The sequence below is a fragment of the Herpailurus yagouaroundi genome, unplaced genomic scaffold (assembly GCF_014898765.1).
Source record: "Herpailurus yagouaroundi ecotype Mexico unplaced genomic scaffold, PumYag 163, whole genome shotgun sequence".
In the NCBI taxonomy this organism is placed as follows: Eukaryota; Metazoa; Chordata; class Mammalia; order Carnivora; family Felidae; genus Herpailurus; species Herpailurus yagouaroundi.
Window position 1 is genome coordinate 37,461,808 of NW_024412404.1, and position 22,029 is coordinate 37,483,836.

The 22,029-nt window shown below is 53.0% G+C and overlaps 1 protein-coding gene across 7 annotated transcripts in view; it reads right to left on the reverse strand.

Moving 5' to 3' along the window:
* Positions 1-22,029, reverse strand: part of CRTAC1 (cartilage acidic protein 1) — a 157,934-nt gene that overhangs the window by 13,160 nt on the left and 122,745 nt on the right. For 3 of the 7 annotated variants that reach the window (XM_040486083.1, XM_040486078.1, XM_040486082.1), the window contains exons 10-14: positions 21,509-21,609; positions 20,923-21,091; positions 11,197-11,342; positions 10,691-10,733; positions 7,632-7,775 (exon numbers count right to left, since the gene is read on the reverse strand). In XM_040486083.1, the coding sequence (XP_040342017.1) occupies positions 7,632-7,775; positions 10,691-10,733; positions 11,197-11,342; positions 20,923-21,091; positions 21,509-21,609 (603 nt within the window). Of the gene's footprint in view, positions 1-784; positions 1,481-6,453; positions 7,169-7,631; positions 7,776-10,690; positions 10,734-11,196; positions 11,343-20,922; positions 21,092-21,508; positions 21,610-22,029 lie in introns of those variants that run through there. The other 4 variants (XM_040486077.1, XM_040486080.1, XM_040486081.1 and 1 more) reach the window with 3 other exon arrangements.

Below are 22,029 nucleotides of genomic sequence, written 5' to 3' on the forward strand. Positions count from 1 at the left end.
CAGACCCAGGGAGAAGCACGTGGGCAAATGCGGACACAGAAGAATTAGCTTTGCAGAGGCATGATGGGGCTAGTTATTCTGGAGTAATTCAAGTTATCGATTTCTGTAATGGAAAAGTGATTGGGGACCAGCTACCACCTGAGAGCAGCCTGAGCCAGGCCCTGGAAGGGGGAAATGTTATACCTAGCTTACTGGACCTTGTGCATGGCAATGAATGGCCTTTTCCCCTCTGTCCCCAGTTCCTTGGTAAACTCTTGGAGGGTGGGGATCTTATCTCACTCACCTCCAGTGCCTCCCACCCCCTGCCCTCAAGTGCCTGTCACAGTGCTTTGCCCTTGACAGGTGAATGCAAAATGCAGCCCACCAGGAAGGCTGGCAGGAAGAGGCAGGGATATACAGATGTGAAATCCTCTGGCCCCTGGAGTAATGAGACCTGAGGGGCTGCTTAGGCAGATGCAGACAGGTGAGTGGCCACTGAATGATAACAATTCAACTGCAGGTGGTCACTGACTAACTCACTTAAAGGGTAGAGGCAGGGGGCGCCTGGGTGGCTCAGTCGGTTAAGCTTCTGGCTTCGGCTCAGATCATGATCTTGCGGTTTATGAGTTTGAGCCCCGCGTCGGGCTCTGTGCTGACAGCTCAGAGCCTGGAGCCTGCTTCGGATTCTGTGTCTCCTCCTCTCTCTCTGTCCCTCCCCTACTCATGCTCTGTCTCTCTCAAGAATAATAAATAAACTTTAAAAAAAATAAAAAAAAAAAAAAGGGTAGAGGCAGTGATGCTGGGCCATCCCCTGTGCTGGGCAGCTGCTCTGAGTTGCCCTGGCTGTGATCTCATGGCTCTGCTCATGATCTCCACCTGTCCTGGGAGGGGAGGAGAGGGGAGGAAGTGTGCATCCTGACCCCACTCAGCCCTGCTCAGTGCTCCCTGAACACCGCTATTGTAAGGTGGGTAAATCCTCATGGGGCTGAGTACGTTGCCTGGAAATCTGGACCTGGGGCCCTAGAGAGTGAAGTACCACGGGTGGACAAACAGGTAAGTGGACGCATACAGAGAAGATGGGTACCGGGAGATGACTGATGGTTCAGAGGTGGGCGAGAGGGCTGCCTGGCTTGGGATGGATGCTCGCAGACCCTGGAGAGGCAGGTGAATGGATGGGTACCGATCGGCCCTGTGCTTCCCAGTGCAGATCTAAATACAGCGCCGGAGTTCTTCAAAGGGAAGATACAGTGTAACCTGGTCCCCGAATGAGCTCTGCATGTGAGTGATGGATATGTCTCGTTGGGAAGGATTCTTACAGGTTTCACATTGCCCCAGTTAATGACTTATGGATTGTTGCAAAATCAGGCAGTGCTAGAAGTGAAAGCAGTAAAGGGCCTGGGGCAGATTTTATAATAATATCTGCATGTTATCAGTCAGTCACTGCATTGAGCACCTTGCATGCTTCATCTCAACAGCTCTGTGAGGTTGTTCTGCTTCCATTCTGTGGAGGAAGAAAGTGAGGCTCAGAGAGAGGAAGCGGCTTGTTTGAGGCCACTTACAGGGCATGTAGGTGGGGTGTCTGGAAGTCAAGCCTCAGGCCATCTGATCACAGGGTCTCAGGGCAAAGAGAACATTTTAAGGATGGAAGGAAGGGAGGAGGGAGGGTGGGAAGACCATAGGATTTTGGGACCAGTTCTCTAATATTCTGGCACACAAGATACATTCTGCACTGGGGTGAGGCTCTGAGACCCTCTCCTCCCTCTTTCCTGTCTGCCTCTGCCTTCAAGGCCTATAAATCTTGAGCCAGGGGACCAGGAAGTCCCATGAAGATAAGTATGGGGTTTACCTTCCTCCCTGTGGCCCAAGCTTATTCCTCTGCCACGGTCCCCAGGGGCAGTTGGGCACGACGTGATTGGGCTTCTCTCCTTCCCCAGGAGCTCTGCACCCAGGTCTGGGGTGCAGGGAGGAGTGTTAGTCCTTAGATCTTTTGGTGGGGGTGGGGGGGGGCGGGTACATGAAATGGTTCTGGGTGATAAGTCCTTCATGGTTGCTCTGGGGCTGGCCATGAAGAAGGACAATGAGTTCCCTTTATAGGAATTACTCTGGGCCCCAGACTTTCCTTCTGGCAGGCAGGCTGGGTTCATGAGGGGCTGGGCAGGGCCTTTCTGGGAAGAGCGATACAGGTCCTCCTTCCGTCCCCTTCTGCAGCCTCCCTTCTGAGCAGAGCAGGACCCTCTGTGCACCTGGCCCTTTCACTCAGCTCTTGCCCAGCTGTGTTCCATGGGCCAGGGATGGTTCTTTGGTTCGCTTGGTGGGCCCTTGCCTTGACTCTGACTCTGGGTCAGCACCACGGAAAGAACAAGTTCTGCATCTGAAGTACTGTAAGTTTTCTGGAAAACGAGGCAGGGTGGGCAGGGAGGAGCCCCAGGCAGGAGTCACATTCCTGGCGTGGCTATGGTCCTCGGGAAGTCACTGTTCCTTTTGAGCCCCGGTTTCCACAGCTGAAAAGGATGGGGCAGGACTAAATGACTTCTCAGGTGCCTCTGGATTTAACGTTCTAGGGCTTCTGTGACAGTCAAGCGCTGAATCCCAGGCCAGTTCACCAGTTGCCGGTGGACGTGTGCCCCGTGCAGCCCAGTCAATGCCACGCTCTCCCTGCTCGGTTTACTTGGTGATTATTCTCTCTGGGAATGGCCCCGCGTGACAACTTGGCGGAACATCCCCACAGCTCAGGCCCCGGGAGGGTTTGCTCTGCTCCCTTATGGCCATTTTCAGTCCTGAGATCTCTTCTCTGCAAAGTTGTCAGTTCCCCGAGGGTGGCCAGTGTCCCCCCCCACACCTCCCGCACTGCCGACTCCCGGGTGGCCTGGGCCACAGCAGGGAGTGCCGGGAGCTACGCGAGCCTTCGGCACTGCACAGACCCAGGCTTCATCCTGAACTTTGCTGCTTAGTAATATCATGAATATTTCAAATTTCTTTGGGGCTGACTACGCACCAGGCACCGTGTCAAGTGGTTCAGATCATCTTGTTTAATACAATAACTGTGAGGTAGGTACTATCCCCATTTTCCAGATGAGAAAGCCGAGGCTGGAGGCCAGCACGCTTACTTTACGTTTCTGCTCAAATGCCTCTTTCCCAGAGAGGCCCTCCCTGCCCCTCCCTGTTTCGAGGGCCCTTCTGCCTCCAGCCCCGCACCTCCATGTGTCTTCAGGCTGCTGCCCAGCTCCAATAGCACTTATCTTCTGACTGCTTCCTGATCGTGTTGGACGTCATGGGGCACTCAGGGGTCAGCCAGGGTTGTACACAGGCGTACGGGCCCGGCCACAAGAACCCTGCCCAGCACACAGCACGTGTCCAGTCTATGCCGAGTGACAGCCGGTTACATAATTTGCCCAGGTGTCAGTTTCCCGGAGATCGTTCCCCAAGAGGCTTAAAAACACAGGCTGCGGAGCCAGACAATTGCCGCTTTGAATCAGAGTTTTTGCCGCTTAACCGGCCACGTGACCTTGTGGAACTTATTCTCCCTGAGCCTCTGCTTCTTTGGTGATAAACTAGATGAGTAACATTTAGCCCACAGCACGGGCGGGGGGATTCATGGGGGCACACACGTAAAGTTCTTGGCAGACGATAGGCGTTCCGTAAATGTTAGCTCTGCTCTCTGGGGAGGGCGTTTTCTCTTCCCGCTTCTCGTTTTTCTCCAGTGGTCTTCTTTTCGACCACTTTGCTGTTCAACCACAGTTCCTTAAGGGGATGGTTGCGGAAGGAGAGGTTGGCATTATCTGCGGAGCTAAGCAGCCCGAGCTCTCTCGCCTCCTTCCCCTTCTGGGACGTGTCTGTTGCTAAGGAGACACAACGGCAGACCTGACAGGATGTGGCTGGGGTTGTGGCCCACGCTGAAGGAGAGAGCTGTGGCTGACCCTGGGGAGGGAGAGGAGGGGAGGGGCTCGGTTTGCCTCCTGGACTGACAGTCTGGGTGGGGTATCACTCTGGAATCTGCTGGACACACTCAGCTGGCTCCCTGAGAAAGTGAAGCGTTCGTCCTCCTGTGTCTGTGCGGCCCCAGAGAGACGATCAACAGCCCTGTTTGGAGGCCGGCGTGCAGTTCCTGCTCGGGTCACAGTCCAGAGGTGCTGGTCAGGGTGTGAGGCCCACACCCTGGGAGGGGGCCATAGCAGCCAGAGTGACGCATAATCAAACTCTTGGCCCTCAGAATGGCACCTCCCCAGAGCAGGGCTGGCGACGGAGTAGAAGAGGCTGTGCAGGTGATCCACGGTTTCCCTTTGCTAAGGACAGCCAAGCTGGCTGGCGAGAAGATTCAGCACGGGCACTGCCACCTCTATCTTGCAGCTGCAGGGTGACCGTGTGGCGCTTGTCACAGATCCCGGGCTCCGTCAGAGACTCCATTTCCTCCTTCCCAACCCATCCCCGGCCCCTGGGCAACGCAGAGAGACTGTGGCTTTTGTGTAATGGGTTAGTCACCCCAAATGGGAAGGAAGGGTCCTTGTTAAGAGCTCAGGTTGGGGGCCAGACTACTTTGACGGAGTCCTTCCTCTGTGTGTCCCAGCCGTGTGACCTGGGCAAGCCACAGAGCTTCTCTGTAAAACTGGGATCCTGATAGCACTTTCCGCTCGGGATTGTGGTGGGGATTACACAAGCTGATTCTTCTAAAGAGCTTAGATCTGGCCCAGACATGCCGAGCTCACTAAGTGTGGTTATTATTGTTATGTTAAGGGTACATTCCTGGGCAGAGGAGTATTCTCAGTGGCTCTCAGTGAATGCTTGCCCAGTGGATACTGGAATGAGAGAGCTTGCTTTTTGGTGTGGCAACCCAAGCATTTAGCTAGATTTTTCAGAAAGCCCCTGTGAATCCCACTCTTATCCCATGCACCGGGTTCCTCCATCTGGCTGCAGGGAGGCCACGTGGGAACAATAAACCGGGTCATCTCTACTTACCATTGTATGCCCAGAGCTTAGCTTAGTACCCGGCACACAATAGGTGCTCAACTAATACTTGTTGACTGAATGAATCACATCAGGAGTAAGCCTTCTTACCCAGCAGCTGGGATAGTGTAGTGGTGCTCTTGCTAGCTGGGGGGATTTGGGATTCCTCTTGGTAACTCATCTGGCCCCACCCACCAAGTAGGGTAAATCGACACAAACACACCCTGTTGTAAGAAACTCCGTGTAGGAGGATTCATGGTTATTACTTGACGAGGTATCCTCTGAAGTTTGCTGTCATCCTGAATTTTCCGATGTCCTTGGCAGGCTGTCTCCCTAGCTGTCCTGTCCCTTACTTCTCGTGCTGTTGCGTGCGGTCTGTCAGTGGACACCGTCGTCTTGCCATTCACCACTGCATTTGGAACCATTGCCTCTATGCGTTTTGGGGTTTACTTCTCTCGCTATCTTAGATCTACTCGTTCATTTCTAAAAAGGCAGCAGCCTCCAGAATGACTAGGGAATAGTCCGAACAGTGACAGTGCTGTCTGTCACCCCCTGACAAGATGGTGTGGTAGGAAAGGGCTCCAGCCTTGGCTGGGGACCAGCTGGCTCTGTGACCTTGGGTGGATCACTTCATCTCTCCGAGCCTCATGTCTGGGCCCATCCAGACCTTTAATTTCTACCTGAACACACAGGAGCGGGCTTCGCAGAAGTGGAGCGATTTTTAAGTTGTTACACGCTTTCTTGTGACAATGTGGTTGTTTTTATTTTAAAACTTTTCATTTAAGCTCGTCTTCTGAGTGTAAAAACAGTACTAGCTATGAGGAATTCATATTTTGTGATTTATTGGGAGTATTATTATTATATCAGAAAATGGTAGTTTTTTTGTTAAATATGTTTTTAAAATGCTTGCTGCATGCTTAAGTGTGATTTTATTATATCTTGGGGCAACTTTTTTCCCCCACGAAGAACAGATCTGTGATTTATAACAAGCCTTCACTACCGAGGCTGGTTGTGAAAGTATTCTATGGTGTTACATCATTCCCAAAGGGTGCTCTGGCTACAGAGGCTTTCAGGTTTTCTAAGCAGACTGCAGAGGAGACCAAGTTGCAAGATTCTTTTCTAGAAATCAGGGTAACTTGAGACTAGCCATATCTCTGTCCAGCCACACACTGAAGGGTCTTAGAAAGGAAAGGGCTTTGGGAATACACCAGACCAAATCTCTTGTTATTTAGATTATGCAAACTGAGGCCCAGTGTAGAGAAGCAACCGTCCCCCAGGTAAAAGGCCCAGAATATTCCCTCCAGGTCTGCTCCTTGCTCATCCTACATCCCTTGCCTGGCCCAAACCCCAGCCCCCCAAACGTGAACATTGGTGCACATACCCAAACCATTTCTCATGCCCAGGACACTTTCCCTGTCTCGTGATTTGCTTTCCAAGGGCTACATGACAGAAAAGCTGCTGCTACTTCAGGATTCCAACCAGCATCTACTTGCCCCAGACACATTTTTGTTTTTATCAGCTAGGCACTAATATGCAGCAGAGAGTTTATTGGCATAATTTCTCCAGAAAGAGGCTGGAAGACTTGGCAAGTTCAAACTTTAACATTTTTGTCAAGAGTCCCAAAGGGCCACCTTTTCCCCTCCCATAATAAACCACCAACTCCCAGAAGGCTTTCTCTACCACAGGAAGTCAGGGCACACAGAGCAGAAACAGCAGAGGCCAAACCAGCAGGCACATGATACATGAGTGAATCAACTGAGCAAGCAACTGCCTGGGAGCCATCTTTGTTAAGGGCAAAACAGGGTGCTCATGACACTGGAGGATACAGAAAAGACAGGACTATCTTGATTCTTCTGAAGAAGTGAGGGAGGGTAGATGGGGTAAGAGGGGAGACTTTCCTTTTCTGTTTTCTCAGAAAACATGCAAAGAAAGGCTTCACAAACAAGATTACACAAACATCAGTATCTCCCAAACTTCCCTTTTCAAAGATGGCCACCCCTGCGGTCCATTCAAAGGGAGCACGCAGCAGAGTCTACTGGGCGTGGAGAGAGAGACAGGCAGCGGGAGAGATTTAGTTTTCCACAAAGGTTGTTAGTTTAGTTTAGTTTTTTTTCCTTTATTGATGGGATTTAAAGTGCATATAACTGAAGGCAAAGTCCAAGGCCTAGAGAAAGATATGAGGCCCGAGAGAGAGGCTCAGAGATTCTAAAGGCAGCAGAAGGATACCCACCTAAAAAGGCCACTTGAGCTGTAAAAAGGATGGGAGAGAGAGAGAGAGACAGAGAGAGTGGGAAAAAGAGAAAGGGGATGGGGGTGGGATGGGGGTGGGGGGAAGCATTTGGGAGGAAGAAGACAAATACCGGTTCAGAAATTCAGACAAAGATGAGTAGTGGGAGCTAGTTTATATCCCTGGTAGGAGAAGACGGGCTGACCTTAAGGTAGGAATATGTGAGAAGGGGAGACGTGAGAAGAACAGTGGCCTCTGGCCAGGGCACAGCACCCCAGGGACCCTTCAGATGGTGGCAGTAGTGGTGGGGGCTTCTCCAAACCTCTGTCACGGTCTTCCCCGGAGACCCAACGGGGGTCTAAGGAGACTCCATCCGGCCAGGAGAAGTCAGGGGCTGGGGACCTTGATCTGGGGCCTCCCCAAAGCTCCCCGGTGGAAGACAACTTCCTTGTGTCCTACTGGACCATGGCTGGGCCTCACTCACCCACACAGGCCGTGCCGTCCTCGTTGGGCTCGTAGCCCCGACTGCACCTCTTGTTGGTCCGGCACCTGTAACCTCCATACGTGTTGACGCACACAGGCTTGTCTCGAGGGCACACGAATGGGAACTGGATGCATTCGTTGGTGTCTGAAAGGTGAGGGGAGTCACTCACCAGGGAGGTGTGGGGCAGTGGCTCCTCGCTCAGGCTCTGCTGCCCCACCCACTCTGTGGCCTTGGGCACATCCCTTCTTCTCTCTATGCCTCAATTCCCTCACTTCAGTCCCTCCGGCTGGCTCGTTCTGTTATACCCAGAATTCGTGATCCCCAAAGACCACTAGGGAGCCGAGTCCGATGCAAAAGCAAAAGAGCCTTTATTCGAGCTAGCTCGAGCTCAATCCCCTACCTGCACCGGCGCAGCGGTGAGATACCGGGAGAGAGAGCAAGTTTCAAAAGGACAAAGGTTTTATTGGGGCCTGGGGGCAGTTGGTGAGGTGATGGCTGTGGCCTCAGCCGATTGGCTGGGGAAGGGTCCGAGTCCTGTTAGGCAGGTGAGGGGGGGCGGTTACTCAAGGGGAGGAGGTGTGGTCAAGGTGAAGGACACAGAACAAGATGGAGTCGGCCAGCGTAGGCCCGCCCTTTCAGTTCTATATTTGACCTCTACGTGTTGGGGGTGTCAACACTTGGCCTGGGGTCTTCTATCTACCACACTTCCCGTAGGTGCTCCCTTCATAGATGGATGAGTCCAGATTCCTATCTGCAGCCACAACCTGTCCCTGGGGCTCCAGACTTATGAACCCAACATGCATCTCATGCTCAGTAGGTCCAGAATGGAAATCTAGATGCTCCAGCCCTCAAACTTCTTCCACCCCCTGACCCCATCTCGCCTAAGTCAATCAATGTCACCCACTCAGCCGCTCAAGCACAGATAGGAGCAATCCCTAGTTCCTCCTTTTCCCTTACCTCTGTAGGCGAGTTAACAGACCCTGCCGCTCTGCCGCCATTGAACCCCTCTGTGTGCCCACCTCCTTCTCCAGCCACAGCCCGTTCCCAGCCTGCACCACCTCTTGCCTGGATTTCTGCAGCCACCTTCAGACTGGCACTCTGGCTTCCACTCTTCCCTCCAATCTAATCTGCAATTCAGCAGGCAGGGCGATCTCTTGAAAATGTGAATCATACTCTCCTGCTTAATTGCAAAGGGCCCCAGGAACAAAATCCAGACACCATGAGACCCTCCCTGACTTAGCGCCTGGCTCCGCCACCACCTCCGGGCACGCCAGCCTCCTTCCCATTCCTTTCACACACAGAGCCTTCTTCCTGCCTCGTGGTCCTCGCTCCTGCTCTTCCCTCAGCTCTCCGTGTGGCTGGACCTTCTCGTCCTTCAGGTCTCAATTCAAAGGGCTTCTCCCTGACCACTCTGTCTAGAACAGTCTCCAGGGACACCTTGCTTAAAGCGCTTTTGGTCCATCTCATCTGGCTGCCAGGTTACGTGTTTGTGGTCCCCCTCCCCAGAACAGACGCTGTTCCAGGGCAGGTGCTTGGCCCACATCCCCAGCACCTCGCATGGGCACGTAACTGTCCGCTAGATGATGAAAAAAAGTGGCTGGAAGGGTGATCCCAAAGGGTCCTTCCAGTGCACAGGCTAGACACTGGAAGTTCTGTGTACATGCATCCTCTCTTTAGAGTGGCCAGGGTTGGGACGTGGAGAGTGGAGGGGACTAATTTCCTCCCAAGCCACCCTTAGAGCCGCACTCCTTCACCTTCTCACCTGTGGTCCTTTGCCGGTGTAGGGCCCTCCACCAGACCACCTTCTCCCCTCTCTCTGCCTGGCGAGCTCCCCATCGCCCCCCAGGTCTCAGCTTAGGCCTTGTCTCCCTGGGGCACCTTCTGGGACCCTCCCTGGCTGCTTGAGGCCCCACCTTTGTGCTCCCACATCCCACCCCTCCCCCACCCAGCCCTGCTCACATTTCCGGTCATCACTGTTTATTCATGTGCCTCTCCCACTGGCTCTAAGCCCCATGAGGGCAGGGGCTGTGTCTGTCTCATTTACTCTTTTTTTTTTTTTAATTCATTTTTTTAAATGTTTATTTTTGAGAGAGAGAGAGAGAGACAAAGCATGAGCAGGGGAGGGGCAGAGAGAGAGGGAGACACAGAATCGGAAGCAGGCTCCAGACTCAGCTGTCAGCACAGAGCCCGAAGCAGGGCTCAAACCCACGAACCACGAGTCGGACGCTTCACTGACTGAACCACCCAGGCGCCCCTGTCTTGTTTACTCTTGAGTCTCAGTAGCAAACCCACTCAGCCTGGGGCTGACAAGTATCTATGGAACAGCCTTAGGAAGAATGCTGCCTGAGAGTCTAAAGGCAGGAAGAGTCCTTGACCTGACCCCTCACTGCCGGTTCCTGACACAGAAGATACTGGGTTGAGGGTCTTTCAGACGCTGAGCCCCTTGGCTGCCCCTCTGCCACCCCAGGCCCTCGGAGGACTTTCAGAAAGTCAGCGAACGCTCACAGAGCTGCGGTCCTAGCAGTGTGCTAGCCACCTGCCTCCCAGTACTGCACGAGGCTACCGTCTCCCTTCTGTTCTGTGACTACACTCCACGCCCGGGTTGCTCCAATGCCCCTGGCCATGCCCATCCTTGTCTGCCAGCTCCCGTGCTTGCCGCACCGCCAGCTGGCCATGCCAAAGCCACCCCGGAAGACGCACGCGCACCTTTGCCACCGTGAGGTGGCCGCACGGCCCCTCGCACGGCCGGGCCACCCCGTGAGCACTGTACAGGCAGTTATGCGTCTCCTCCCCAAGCCCATTCTCTCCGAATTCGTGGCAGGAAGCACTCCATCCCCAGAACTGCCGTGATTCGGCCTATTGGCTGCTGGCGTCACTCCCACCTGGGTGAGTCACACGGCGGTTGTCTTGGCATCTGGAGCCCCAGGGACAAACAACACATTTCCCTCCCCACCTTTCCCCCTCTTGTCTGCAGCCGAAGCTTTGCCAGGGCTCAGACTGACATTCCCCAGGGAGAGTCTGGCCTCTGCCCCATCCTCTAGTGCCTGCAGGCAACTCACCCATGCAATGGCCATTTTCCTGCTGGGAGAATCCTTGGCCGCACTGCAAGGTGGGCAGAAGCAGAGACACTGGTGAGTTGAGAAGATCCCACCTCCGGTTCCCCCCAATCACAGCCACAGAGCAGCTGTCACCCTGAGTCCAGAATGAGGGGTGCTCTTAGCTCTGGGCCTGGGGTTGCCCTTCCCTGCTGGGACCCCTCCCCTTGCACTGAGAAGAGGAGACTGGGGGAAGGACGAGAATGTATTCAGTTCAAACTCCTGCTTATTCCCCTCAGGTGGGACCCAGGTGCCTGAGCTGGGGTACCTAACAGAACCTATCCCTCTTAAACTACAAATCCCTCCCTAAACTACACATGGAGGGATCATGATGAAGCCTGCTCTTTGCTGAGAAGATTTCCATCATTCTGGAGGCAAAATCTGCAAATTCCTGGGAGTCCACTTTCAGACCATGGGGCTGTGGAGGGGGTCCGCTCTGCTGGCTATGAGGCCCGGACACCCTCACTCACCTCCAGTGGGGCTGGGCTCTGAAGTCTGTCCTCATCCCGGGGGTAGGAGATCTCTAGCACAGAGTTCATCTCCTCACTGGCCACGCTCCGGCTTGCCATCTTGCCATCTGGCCACGTCACCTCCACACTGCTGGCTTCATCCCTCCCTATGGGACAGAAGGAGAACTGAATTTTAAATTCTATTTAATTTTAATGAATTTGCATTTCCATAGCTACGCATGGCTCGTGGCTACCATATTGGACAGCACAGCACTAGAACTTACATTCTAGTGGACAGGCCAATCAGCACGAAGCTGTTTTAGGGGAGAAGGGAAAGCCTGGTGGTAAGCAGGTTGACTTTGGGTTCAAATCTTAGCAGTACCGCTTGCCTTGCTGTGTAATTTTGGCCATGTCACTGTATTTAAATTTATATCATTTATAATTATAGCCTGCTAGGGGCCATGCTTTCTTTTACCATTGGGAATGTGCCTGTTTTCAGGGAGCGTCCGCTCTGGTGGGGACAGACAGGCAAAAAGATGAACAGATCAATGATGTCAGATATTAACAAGCTCTGTGAAGAAAACAAAGATAGGGCAACACGGTAAAGAGGAACTGGGGCTTGGCTGGGGAACTTTTCTAGCCAGGGTGATAAGGGACAGGCTCTTGGAGGGAAGGCACTTGAGCTGAGCTCTAAATAAAAGCCGAGGTGATAAAGAACAGGACGGTGGAAGGCACAGGAGAAGGACCGTCCTATAGAGCTGAGATGTTTACAGAAGATATTGGTGAAGCTCAGAGAATATTCACGGAGAATCCATCCACACACACCCTTAAAGCAACGTGTTACATCGGTGGTAGAAAGCAGGTTGGAGAGATAGGTCAGGTGTTCAGGTGGTGTCAGAGGCAGCCCCAGCCCCCTGCTTGAGGCATCAGGCCTGTCACTGCGGCAAGGTCAGGCTAATGGTGATGAATGGGGGTGGGCGGGAGGGGGGTTGGGCCTCACCCGCAAGGAGAGGTTGTTTCCCCAGTCAGTCACCTGGGAAAGAGGGCCGTGCTCAGTGAAGGTTGGAGGGCGGGTGCAGCCCCCTCGTCACCCACCAGGGATGACCAGATGCAGGCCTGGTGCTCAGGGGTCCACAAATCCCGTCATACCCCCAAGCGTCATTCGTGGGCTGAATAAACAATGTCACCCACTTATACGTGCTACTTTCCCTTAATGTATGCAGACACTCCTAGAAGAAACAGGGAAACCGAAAAGTGCTGCTGAATTTACAGCAGCTTTGGGCCCTTACTGTCCGCCAAAGGATTTTACAAGGATAGCTACTGTGGGGGCGGAGGGTAGTCTGTGGCACATTTTCATGTATAAAAGGGATTCCTGTATTTTAGAAAAGGGTTGGCAGCCACAAGCAGACTTTGAGGGGAGTGTGTGTGTAGACTCCTGTGTGCAGGGGTTCACCCTGGTGGGGAGCTTGGGACAGCAGGGGTCATGGGGTGGAGGGCCCCAGCTGTGCCTTCTTCCTGGGAGTCCCGGCACCCTTCTATGGAGCTTCCAGAGGAAGCTCCCTACTGCGAGCCACAGCCTCCGGACCCTCCCCGCATTTGCTTCCCCTCGGCCTTGCTGCTACTGCGCCGTGATTAATGAGAGCAGGGCGCTGCGGGCACACGCACACGCGTCAAGGGTGAGCAGCCCGTCTCTGTGGGCCAGGTGGGGCAGCGGGACCAGGGAGAGACTCCCAGAGCACAGAGTCCCACACTCGGGGCTGCTTCTGTTCCCCTACAGACTCTCCCCTTCCAGCCTCACTGATTCTGGGGTTTGCTTTCTTAAGCCAGAAACTGTTTCTCATAAACCTCTAATCCCCCACTCCCTCCTTCTATAATAATTCCTTTTGGAGAAGAAGGGTGGACCACGGGACGGGGGGGTATCATCTGTGGGCTTTTTTTTTTTTTCTGTTTTGTAATAGTCTCTTGAAGTTAAAGAGATTTGGCATTTTTAGGTTGTACAGTGCCCAAATTAAGTGGCATATATAAAAAGTAAATATTTTTCCATTAAAAAAAGGAGACAAAGAATAGCAAATGTTTCTCACCTAAGCCAACAGAACGCTACATGAATACATTTTCCAGCCTAACTGGAGCGCCACAAATAACTCAGAAGAGTCACCGAATATTCATAGCATGTAGTTCTGAGTCCCGCTTCCTCCCTTCCTCCCAACCCAGGACGGGCAGGGGCTATGAGAGAAGCCAGCCAAGAACACATCTCAGTAGGACTCCCTCCTCTGCTGCTGCTGATTTTGCTGACTTGGGCACCTTCTCCGGGGCCTTAGTTTCCTCATCTGTAAGATGGGGGTGTGGCCCAGAGCTCTAGCACTCCTGGGAAGGACAGTCCTTCTCCCTTGGAATGTGAGCCCTGCCCCAGCCGACTGTCCCCTAAGCATCCCCATCTCTACCATCTCTTAGACATGGGGGCACCTGTAGTTCCCAAAGCATCTTCATTTCTTGGCAATAATACTGGAGAATATGTACCCCAAACTGTACCAGGTGATCTCACTGTTGGCACTGGACCCTCTCGGCAGCACCATGGGGAACATACTAGACTTCTAATTTCCACTTTAGAGACAAAGGGGCTCAGACCCGGGGAGGGGATGTAAGTTGCTCACAGTTCCCCAGCTAGGGATGTCTGACCCCAAAAGCCCATATCTGCTTTGCCCTTGCTCTACTGCTCACTTGGCCCCGACGCCCAGCCCTACCACGGGCCAAGTGTCCTGCAGGGATCTGGGATTTAACAGGAAGGAGATGGACCCAGGTCCCATCCTGTGGGAGCTGCATCCCGTGGAGGCAATGAACATAGTGATGATGTTATAATGAACTGGGAACGTGCAGCCATAGCATTGGTGCCACTTGGTGAGAGAGGCGGGTGTTAAAAGTCATTCCATTTGGGTGTTGCAGGAGGAGTAGGAGTTTGTGAGGCAGAGGAGGGAAGGAAGGGGCAGTCCAGACAGATGGTGCGGCATGGTACAGAGGTATGGTAAGGTCATGTGTATTTGAAGAGTAGGGAGAAGTTCCAGGTGGGGGAAGCAGAGTGTGGAAAACGTACTGGCAGGTTGGGGCGGGGGGAGATGGGGAGAGACTTTGGAACTTTCATGTGTGAGGCTGATCTGAACCCTCCAGACGACTCTGCAAGGTGGGCGTTCTATCACCGCTCTCCAGGTGTAGACATTGGCAAGGTGAAGTGACTCACAGGTGCCTGAGCTACGATTGGAACCCAGACTCCTGTCCCCCGACTGTTCCCTCTCAAGTTGCCAGACATCCCAGGTCATTCCAGGCACTGCACAAGGGCAGCTTTTAAGCAGTCTGTGTGCCAGGCCTGTGTGTCAGGGAGTGGGGCTGCAGGCAGAGGAGGCCCCATAACCAGCACAGCTGGGAGGTCAAGAGCAGAAGGGAGTCACCTCTGGCAGCTTCTAAAGGACAGAGGCCAAGGAGGCTCAGAGAATTGCGCTTTTCAGAATTACCAGCAAAACAGATGGTGGGAATACAGTTGGTGGAATATTTTTGCACTTTAATAAAGCAATTTTTATGTGGGCCACTGAATTTTCCTTCCCTAAATGAGCACCAGCAGGCTCGGAGGCTGCTCTGAGTCACTCGAAAACAATTCACTTAAAGAAAGGTGGTGTGTGTGTGTGGGGGCGGGGGCAGGGGTACCGTCAATGCCTGGGGTGGGCTGGGCAGCGGGTGAGCCTCCGATGGGGGCTGGCTGGGGCAAGTAGACTGTAGGTGCTTGTTTTCATTTTCTGGGTTTGGGTGAGTGGCCTCAGCCCTCTGCAAACCAGGAATCGGACAGCCAGGGTAGGGGATATGTAGGGTGGGTGCGCAGGGCGGGGGGCGCAGGGGGGCGGCTAGGATGCAGGTGCAGAGCAAACAGTGCGCAGTGGGCCACCCCACAAAGGCCATGAGCATAAATTCTTCTTTATGAGCCTGGCTGGCCAGCTGGCCAGAAGGAGTAGGGCAAGGCCAGGGCAGGGTGCAGAAGGGAGGTGAAACAAGGCCAGGGGCTCCCCTGAGCAGGGGTGGGTAGGATGGGAGCCGACAGCACACCAGAATGGGCCCCCTGGGAGCCCCAGAGAACAAAACAGCCATCCAGGGAGGTCTGTGAGTTTTTACTGCGTGGTGATGCGATGCAGCCCAGACCCTCGGGAGTGGAGAGGGTACACGAGGGTCTGAGAAGCTAGTCCCCTGACCAAGGCTCAGTGCAGGGATGAGCAAGACATAGGCGTGCCGAGGAGCACACGTGCATGCCCACGTACTTGTCCACGCACTCTCCCCCGAACCTTGCTGCAAAGTCAGGGGGAGGCAGAGGATGATTCACAAAGGGAGGGAGGGAGCAGGGTCGGTTGGGGTGAGCGGGAGCACCGTGAGTGCTGGAAGGGGGGTTTCCTTGGGCCCTCTTCCCTTTAGAGGCCTCCCCCTCCCGGGGACAGCCAGGGGCCCCACATCTGGGCCTCAGTGACTGGACGGACAGGGCAGGCCTTTCTTGCGTTCGTGTTCTGGACATGCCCCTTCTCACCCCAGGCGCCACAAAACAAACTGCTCAGGACTGGAGACCATCATACTGCCCGTCAATAGGAGACTCGCTCCACAAATTATGAATGCCGCCACACGGCGACATACCGTGCGGCACAGAGTTTGGAAAACAAAGGAGAGCTGTGCAGCCCGAAAATGGCGTCCAGGTTATGTTGTTAAGGGGGGGGAAAAAAAGCAAGTTTGGGAATAATGGAAGAGTATCATCATTTTTGTTAACAAAAACTCCCAAGGAGTATTTATCTATAAATATGCTCCTAGGCACAGCGCATGTGGTAAAAGCACATAGAAAAGCGGGGAGCCGGGAGCAGGTGACCCCACCCCTCCCCCTCCACATTCCCGATCCCCTTACCCTGTTCTGCATGTGCTTTTTTCACAGCACTTAACATCTTCTAACAGTTTATATGTTTACCTAGTTATTATGTTTATATGTTTCTTCTGCTTCCACTAGAATTAAGATCACCCATGGCAAGGATCTTTGTCTCGTTAGTGTTTGGCACATAGTAGATGGCTCAGTAAATAAGTATTGACTAAATGGATCAAATGGTACCGGGAGAGGGTGAAGGGAGGAACGTTAACCTTTTGCTTAGTATTCAAAACAAAATGTTGAGCTTTTGGGTTATTTTTCCTTTCTTTTTAATCATGCTATAATTTCCAATTTTCCGATAATCAATATGCATTGTTCTTACCATCAGGAAAAAATATTAAATCCTCCTAAGAACAACTCAAGCATTGCCCTCCCTGCAGGGCTCCTGGTGTAGGACACCACCCCTGCTGGGGCTCCCCAGCTCCTGGCCGCTCTCTCTTTGCATGGCACGGCCTGGCCTTGGCTTGCTCGGGGGAGCTTTGATCCGCCTGTCCCCCTCCAGCCTGGTTCTTGGTTCCCCCCGCCCCCCAGTTGGGCTTTGGCCTCCCTCTCTAGGCCCCGCTCCTACCAGACCATTCCCGTCGTGGGCACACTGAACACTCCCATCTCTGGGTCTGTGTTCAAGCCAGGCTAGCCCCTGGAGTGCTCTCATCAGCCGCCCACCGTGCCTTCTAAATTCCCGCCATCCTGCTAGACCTCGTGCTAGGCCCATGTCCTTGGGAAGCAGAACGAAGTTCTCCCATGCTGGTCCTCGCACAGCCCATCCAGATCTACCTTGCACCAGAATCCCTGTGTCCATCTGCCTTTTTCCCTGGGCTGTGAGCCTGGAGGGCACGGGTATTTCTTCTTTGTCTCATCTGTCTCTTTCCCAGGCCTCTCTGGGTCTCTCGGTTTCCCCAGCCCACTGCCTGTCTGTGGTCCCGGTCCTCGCTTTCCTCAATCCTTCCTTCCATCTGGCCTTTCCTCTTGGCTCCCTCTCTTCCCACCCCATCGCTGCCCCTCCATCAGCCAGGAAGGCTTGTGCTATGCTGGATCCATGAAGGAGACCCTCCTGGACTGGGGGCCCTGGAGCTGTGGGGATAGAGTCCACCTGCTCCTGGCGCTGCTTCCTGCTCGGTCGCCTCAGTCTCACTGCCAGGCTCAAGAGTGAGCTACAGGGACAGGTCCCCAAGAGCAGCCTTCCTTCAGTGGCTCTCTGGGAGTGGATCCTGGCAAGAGAGGAGCCTACAAGGGGACCCGTCGAGCTGTTTGGGCCAGAGTTCGGAGCCAGAATAAACCCCCCAGCCTTGCAAAATATCAAGGAGAGGCTCTGAACCAGGTGCAGCGGCGTGTTATCCCGAGCGTGGGAGGCAGACATTGTGGAGAGGCATGGAGGCTCCTGGGTGCCCGTGGTCCCCGCACATGACTCAGCTGAGGCTGCCCGGTTGAAAAAGCAGGTCTGTGCTCTTGTCAAGGGCAGATACTGGCTGGAGAGGAGACCCAGCGAGGCCCACAAAAACGTCTTAAAACAGCACAGGCAGGGGCGCCTGGGTGGTGCAGTCGGTTAAGCGTCCGACTTCAGCCAGGTCACAATCTCGCGGTCCATGAGTTCGAGCCCTGCGTCAGTCTCTGGGCTGATGGCTCAGAGCCTGGAGCCTGTTTCCCATTCTGTGTCTCCCTCTCTCTCTGCCCCTCCCCCGTTCATGCTCTGTCTCTCTCTATCCCAAAAATAAATAAACGTTGAAAACAAACAAACAAACAAAAAAACAGCACAGGCAGCCCACAGGATGTGAGGAGGGAGAACCTCAGCCCCAGTCCCATCCTTACCATGGATTTGCTCTGTGGAACCTCAATTTCCTGATCTATACACAGTGGGCTGGGGCGTTGACATCCAGCCAGATGCCTGGATAAACATCCCACCTGTGATACCACGGCATTATCTTGGTGACTGGATGGCCTTACACGGGTCACCTGGTAATGAGGGGACATGGATGTCCAGGAAGAAAGAGGCAGAGCGGAGGACCTTGGCTGGCTCCACACACAGCAGCTATGGGAGGCCAAGCAGTTAAGTCACAGAGGTCAAGAATTCAGACAGTGCTGTTCAAGGAGTCGGGGTCCAAATCCAGCCCTCTCTACTTTCTGGAGATGTGATTTGGGGCACCACTCTCAGCCTCTCAGTTTTCTGACCTGTGGAATGGGGTTACGATTTATTGGGTTGTGGTTAAAAACTGAGTGAGGTATCTTATGCAAGGCACTTAAGTCCAGTGCCTGGTATACACTAAGCGCTCAATGACTGTCGGCTACTGCTGTTTCGTCGGAGGACAACATATTTAAAAGTCATCTCGTACTTGGCCAGCATCGCAAATGGCTACCTTAAAAGTGACAAATGCTTCAACAGCCAGCCGACCCATCCAGGGTGAAACAGGCCAAGAACATGCTCACATAACCAGGCCCCGGGCCCCCTCAACATTTATGCTCCTTTTTCAGACTGCAAAAATATTATGTGCTCCTATAAAAATTGGAACACACGCACACAAAACATATGGAAGAAAATAAAAATCACACGGTTGGGCAGATCTGGATTTGAGTCTCAGCTCTGCCACTGATCTGTCATGTGACCTTGGGCAGGTTTCTTAATTGCCATGATCTTCAGTTTTCCTATTTGTAAAGTGGGGATAAATAGTGCCCGCGTCACAGGGTGGTCGTGAGGATGAAATTCAGTAATAGGAGTAAAGTGCCACCTGGATGGGTAAGAGTTACCATGTTAATCCACTCAGAGTCACTGCTCACACTTTTTGCATGTTCTTTCAGTTTTCTTCTATGCCCATATGATGTGTGTATAATATTAACATATACGTTAATTTCAGACCATATTGCCTGCTCTTTTTATGTTAGTATTATATCACCCCATAAGGTGCTAACACGCAGGGGAGGGTGTCTGATCTTGAGCCCAGGTATATTTGACTCAAATGCTTTCTTCGCCATGGTGTCTTAGTAAGGACACTCGTGATTCCTCAACATTTTTTCTATGATTGCCCTTCCCCCTTCCTCTCTTTTTAGACCGCCCCCCGCACCAATTCCCTCCCCAATGCATTTCTTTAAAAACGTTTTATGTTGAAATGATTATAGATCCACAGGAATTTGCAAAGATAGTACAGAAAGGCCCTGTGTACCCATCACCCAGTTTCCCTTGATGGTTAGAGCTTATGCAACTACAGCATAATACCCAAACCGGGAAGTGGACATTGATCATGTGCATGTGTGCGTGCGTGTGTACGGCTTTATGTCATTTTCTCACATGTGTAGGTTTGTGCAGCCACCCCCACAATCAAGATACAGAACTGCTCTATCACCCCAAAGACCTCCCTCAGGCTGTCCCTTTATGGTCACACCCACCCCTGGCAACCGCCACTCTATTTCCTGTCTCTGTAATTTTGTCATTTCGAGAATATTATATAAATGGAATCAACAGTATGTGACTTTATGAGATTGGCCTCCCCCGCCCTGACCATAATGCCCTCGAGAGCTATCCAAGTTGCTACGTGTATCAATAGTTTAATCCTTTTTATTGCTGAGTACTATTCCCTGGTGTGGATGGACAACAGCTTGATGAACCAGTAATCTATCACAGGACACCTAGGGTGTTTCCAGTATGGGCTATTACTGCTAAAGCTACTATGAACAATCTTGTATAGGTTTTTATGTGGACATAAGTTTTCATTTGTCTGGGATAAATACCTAGGAGTGCAATTGCTGGGTTTTATAGTAGTTGTATGTTTAGTTTAGTTTTTTAAAAATTTTTTGAACGTTTATTTTTTTGTGGGAGAGAGAGAGAGAGAGAGAGAGAGAGAGAGAGAGAGAGAGACAAGAGTGCAAGTGGGGGAGGGGCAGAGAGACAGGAAGACACAGAATCCGAAGCAGACTCCAGGCTCTGAGCTGTCAGCACAGAGCCAGATGCGGGGCTCGAACCCATAAACCCTGAGATCATGATCTGAGCCGAAGCTGGACGCTTAACCAACTGAGCCACCCAGGCGCCTCTAGTTTTTTATTTTTAAAGAAACCACCAAACTATTCTGCAGAGTTGCTGTACCTTTTTACATTCCCACCAACAATGTATGAGGGATTGAGTTTCTCTGCATCCTTGCCAGCTTTTGGTATTGTCACTATTTTTTTGTTGTTGTTGTTTTTTTAGCTGTTCTGATAGGTGTGTAGTGATATCTCATTAATAACACAGACGTACTGTAGAGCTGTTTATGTACTGTATGTATATCTGTGCCTTTATACATATAAAAAAGAGTAGGATTTTTTTGCTCCCCTTCCCCCAGACAAGAACCAATTTTTACCCCCTTGAGGGTGATGTCACTCCCCCCGAGAATGCATGGCTTCTCCAAGCTCCTAGCTAAGGGAAGTCACCAGGGGTTTGATGAGGCTTTAATCACCAAGCCGCTTCCCAGGAGGCCAGGGAAACAGCTGGTTTGGACAAGTTTGGTACAATGTCTGAACGAGGCCCCAGCCTTGGACAAAGGGAGGATTAAATACTCTGACCCCAAGGCGAACTCATTCAACAGAGGACTGCAGTGGGGACCCCTGCAAGGGGAGGGGCACGAGGAGGGGCATGAAAACCTTCCTTCTGGGCTCAGGTTCATCTCCTAGCAGGGCCGCCTGCATGGCTGGTGTCCACCACGGCGGTCACGGTACCTGGACTACTCTGCACGCGGCAGGTGCTCGGGCCGTGAGTCCTCGTTACCAAGCATGCTTTGGGGCGCAGTCCCGGGACCCCACTGACCAAGCACAGCAGCTCGCTGCCTGCCCCTCCCCGAGCCCTGACTCACCTAAGCCAAAGTGTGCCACGGGCTCCATCTCACACAGGTAGCCTGAACCACCGTCGATAATCCTCAGGTGGGCCCCGCTCTTCTTGGTATAGAGCACAACCTTAGCTCCCCTGGCGAAGGCCCCGAACCGGGTCCGAGGCACCACACGCAGCCAGTTGTTGCTGAAGCCCTGCAGGGTGGGAGGAGGCAGGCCAGTATCAGGGGTGGGGGGGGGGGGCCAGGGAGGGAGGAAGAGAAGAAAACGTGCAGAGGGAAGAGAGGAGGAAGCCGGCAGAGAAGGTGAACAAGGCAGACAGACTGGCTGAAGTTTGGAAAGAGAGGCACTGAAAAAACGAGGGAAAAGCTAACAGACTTGGGGAAAGCAGTTTCTGGAGCAAAAGTGCCAGTGGAAGGCAGAGGGACAAAGGGCTTCTCCCAGGAGAAGGCAGCCCTTGGAGGTTTGCTATGTGGCTGGGAATTTATTTCCTGGGTGTCCATTTCCCACCACGCTGGGCAAGGAAGCATCCCGGGCGCCTCTGCCCTCTATCACCCTAGACCCAGGGGAGACACTAGGCTGGGCTCTACAGGTCCCGGGGTCCATGCACACCTGGTTCCCCCGGAAGACGGACAGCGGCTGAGCCATGGACTCCCCATGGGACAAGATGAGGTCCAGCATCCCATCTCCATCGAAGTCTGTCACCACACCCCCTGTAATAAGGCAGATTTCGCTCTGGCCATCGGCCAGGAGACCCAAGCGGGAGAGGGGCTCCCAGTCAGTACCACGTTGTGGTGCATGTGCCAGAGGGTGGGAGGCAGAGAGCACAGTGCTGGGGCAGGTAGACAGGGTGGAAGCCCATCTCTGCTTCCCAACAGTTGGCTCATGGCAGGAAATCATGAAGAGGGCTCCCTTTCCCTTCCCTGAACTTGTGCATGGCATGCATGCAAATTGCTCAGACCATGAGAACTTCTTCCTGATCTATTACACGCGGCCTTTGCATTTTCAGTTTTTGTCAATGTATCGTGTTTGCATATGCATGGTCTCCTTTGGTCCTCGCTACAACCCAGAGAGGTGAGGAGGGCAGGCGTAGTTATCCCTTCTATGGGTGGTGCAGATCAGGACCCAGAAGA